Here is a 3,407-nt window from a genome sequence, read left to right as displayed (position 1 = left end):
CTTATATGACTCTTATAAATTAAATAATGATGCAAAATTCTATTTTGAAAGTATATATACTATTTGAAAAAATATGAGGGCAAAATTGGATATCAACAACTGCCCCTCTTTACCCGGGAAGGATAAATGAGTTGTCAGATTAAGAAAATGATGACCAATTTTGTCCGAAGTGAGTGAGGAATGATGTACTTTGAAAAATGGAGGCCGAACCCTGGTTCTTGAGTTGCCTACATATCCCTGATTTTACGGGAATCAGGTCGTGTGTAGTTCTGGATCCAACGACGAACAAAACTGATGTAGTTATTATAGGATTGGTCGTATGTTTTGAAAAGGTTCTTTTTTGGGTAGGATAGTGTTGTAAGTAATGGATAATTTTAGGTGGAGTCATGAATGCGAGTTTGGACGTTACGGGTGTATCACAAGGCAGATATTTGATTGGTTATAGAGTAAAAGGTAGTCAATTACTGGTCGTCGGTTACGTTTGAAGGTAGTCAAAGGATGTGACCGTTGTGAATGGAAACCGGAGCGAAGATTGCTCCTGTTTATAAAACGGTTACCTTTCAAGTTACCTGCAAAACTTAAAACACAGTGCATGTGAATATATATAGGTTATTGCAAAAATTTAAACATGATGCAAATTCCCTTTGGACCATGAAGGTTGTCCTTGGACGATGAGGATGATGTCCTTGGACTATGACGTCCTGGGCCATGAAGCGTATGGTAAGGGATTCGCAAGCCATGAAATGGTGTCCTCGGGCCATGAGGATGGTGCCTCTAGACTATGGCGCCTTTGAATAATGATGCGCAGTTTCGAGAGATCCTTAGGCCATGGAATGGTGTCTTCAGGCTATGAGGATGGTGCCTTCGGACTATGACGCCTTCGGACAATGTGGCAGTATTTTAGCCCATGAGATGCAAAGATATGATTGTTTGATAGAGGAAATAGGTGATGCTTAGTTATATGCGAGGACGAGACAAGACAAGGCTTAGTATTCTATGAGATGAGAGCAGTGCTTAGCCCTATACGAAGGCGGGAGATGGTGTTTAACCTTATGAAGTGTAGCAGAGACAATGTTTAGTCTCATGCAAAGAGAGGCAATGTTTAGTCGTATGCAAGGTGAGGGCAGTGCCTAGTCCTATGCAAAGAGTGGAGACAATGCTTAGTCTCATGCAAGGAAAGGAGACAGTGCTTAGTCCCTGGTAAGGAAAGGCAATGCTTAGCCTTATGCGATAATGGAGGCAATGCTTAGCCTCATACAAGGAAAAGAGACAATGCTTAGTCTCTGGCAAGGAAAGGCAATGCTTAGCCTTATGTAATAATAGAGGCAATGCTTAGCCTCATGTAAGGAATGGAGACAGTGTTTAGCCTTATGCGAAGAAAGGCGATGCTTAGCCTTATGCAAAGTGAGGGCAGTGCCTAGCCCTATGCAAGGAGTGGAGACAATGCTTAGTCTCATGTAAGGAGAGGTAATGTTTAGCCTTATGCAATGGTGGAGACAATGCTTAGTCTCATGCAAGGAGAGGCAATGTTTAGCCTTATGCAATGGTAAGGGAAGTGTTTAGCCTTATGCAAAGAATGGAGACAACGCTTAGTCTCGTGCAAGGAGAAGCAATGTTTAGCCTTATGAAATGGTGATGGAAGTTTTTAGCCATATGCAATGGTGGAGACAATCCTTAGTCTCATGCAAGGAGATGCAATGTTTAGCCTTATGCAATGGTGAGGGTAATGTTTAGCCCTATGCAATGGTGGAGACAATGCTTAGTCTCATGCAAGGAGAGACAATGTTTAGCCTTATGCAATGGCGAGAGCAGTGTTTAGCCCTATGCAAAGAGTGAAGACAATGCTTAGTCTCATGCAAGGAGTGGAGACAGTGTTTAGTCTCATGTAAAGAAAGGCAATGCTTAGCCTTATGTAAAGAATGAAGACATTGCTTAGTCTCATGCAAAGAAGGCAGTGTTTAGCCTTGTGTGATGATGATGGCAGTGCTTATCCCTATACAAGAAAAGAAACGAATAGTTGTGAGAGAGTAAAGTATTTCTTAGCTTGACGTGTTTGCGTTTGGAAACTTTGTTGTTATGAATATAGAGATTTTGCTGTGTGTACGTATTTGCAAATATTCCTGTTATGTTTATTGTGCCTGCATTCAAAGAAGAATTGTGAGTTTTGTGGGGGAACGGTTGGTTCGTTCTCTCAATTTCCTTGCTTTGCCTTTTGCCTTGAGACCCTTATTGAGTTACCCTAGGTAACGTCTGGCTGCCATAAAAACAAATTTTCAAAAAATATGCATGCATTTGACAAATTATTATTTTCAGAAATGTAGTTGTTTGAAATGCACGAGATCAAATAATTTGGATGCACTGATGACTGTGACGCATTTCGAGACATCACAACCTCCTTACTTTAGAATTTTGAGGGTCAACCTCAAAGTTCTGCCTCAGTTTAAGTGTATACTTCTGACAACACATTCCTTGGCTGTTCCAAACATGATGAAATCGGACAAACTCGCGATCTTGCCCCAGTTTCTGATCATGGGAGAAATGAAGATTTTAGTAGGATGTGACCGAACCCACAGGGCTGCCTATGTATCCCATGTTAAATGGGAATTAGGTCAAGCGTAGTTCAGTTACATCAAATAGAAAATACAAACAATCTTAAACATAGTATCTCTTGACTGCGTCTGAATTGATAGGTTACGACCAAATTTCTCTGTCCATTTATGCATGTATAAGTGCTCCTCCTGTCAATACTCGGTGAATCATGTAAGGGCCCTTCCAGTTGGGTGAGAACTTCCCCTTGGCTTCATCCTGATGCGGGAAGATTCGCTTTAGCACAAATTGCCCTGATGCGAATTGCCTTGGCCTGACCTTTTTGTTGAAATATCTCGCCATTCTGTTCCAGTATAGTTTACCGTGGCACACCGCATTCATTCTTTTTCCGTCAATAAGAGCTAGTTGTTCATACCGGCTTCGTACCCATTTTGCATCGCTGAGCTCAGCTTCTTGTATGATTCTTAAAGAAGGAATTTCCACTTCGGTGGGAATAACGACTTCAATACAATAAACCAGTAGGTAGGGAGTTGCCCTAGTTGATGTGCGGACTGTGGTACGATATCCAAGTAAAGCAAATGGCAGCTTCTCATGCCATTTTTTGTAATTGTCCACCATTTTCCTAAATATCTTCTTGATGTTCTTGTTGGAGACTTATACGGCTCCATTCATTTGCGGCATGTATGCATGGAGTTCCTATGCTTGATCTTGAATGTTTCACCCATGGCTTTCATCAAATCGCTATTGAGATTGGCGGCATTGTCAGTAATGATTGACTCCGATACTCCAAATCGACAAACAGTGCGGTCCCGAACAAAATCCGCTACAACCTTCTTAGTTACAGCTTTATAAGATACAAT

The 3,407-nt window shown here is 41.4% G+C and overlaps 1 protein-coding gene across 1 annotated transcript; it reads right to left on the bottom strand.

Moving 5' to 3' along the window:
- Window positions 1-2,715: 2,715 nt before the first annotated feature.
- On the bottom strand, window positions 2,716-3,165 carry LOC142171724 (uncharacterized). Its single transcript, XM_075235418.1, has one exon. The coding sequence runs from the start codon at window positions 3,163-3,165 to the stop codon at window positions 2,716-2,718; it is 450 nt and encodes a 149-aa protein (XP_075091519.1).
- Window positions 3,166-3,407: the final 242 nt, after the last annotated feature.

Source organism: Nicotiana tabacum, chromosome 17, assembly GCF_000715075.1.
Source record: "Nicotiana tabacum cultivar K326 chromosome 17, ASM71507v2, whole genome shotgun sequence".
In the NCBI taxonomy this organism is placed as follows: domain Eukaryota; kingdom Viridiplantae; phylum Streptophyta; class Magnoliopsida; order Solanales; family Solanaceae; genus Nicotiana; species Nicotiana tabacum.
Note: the sequence above shows the minus strand (reverse complement) of the source record. Positions and strands in the feature narration are given on the sequence as shown.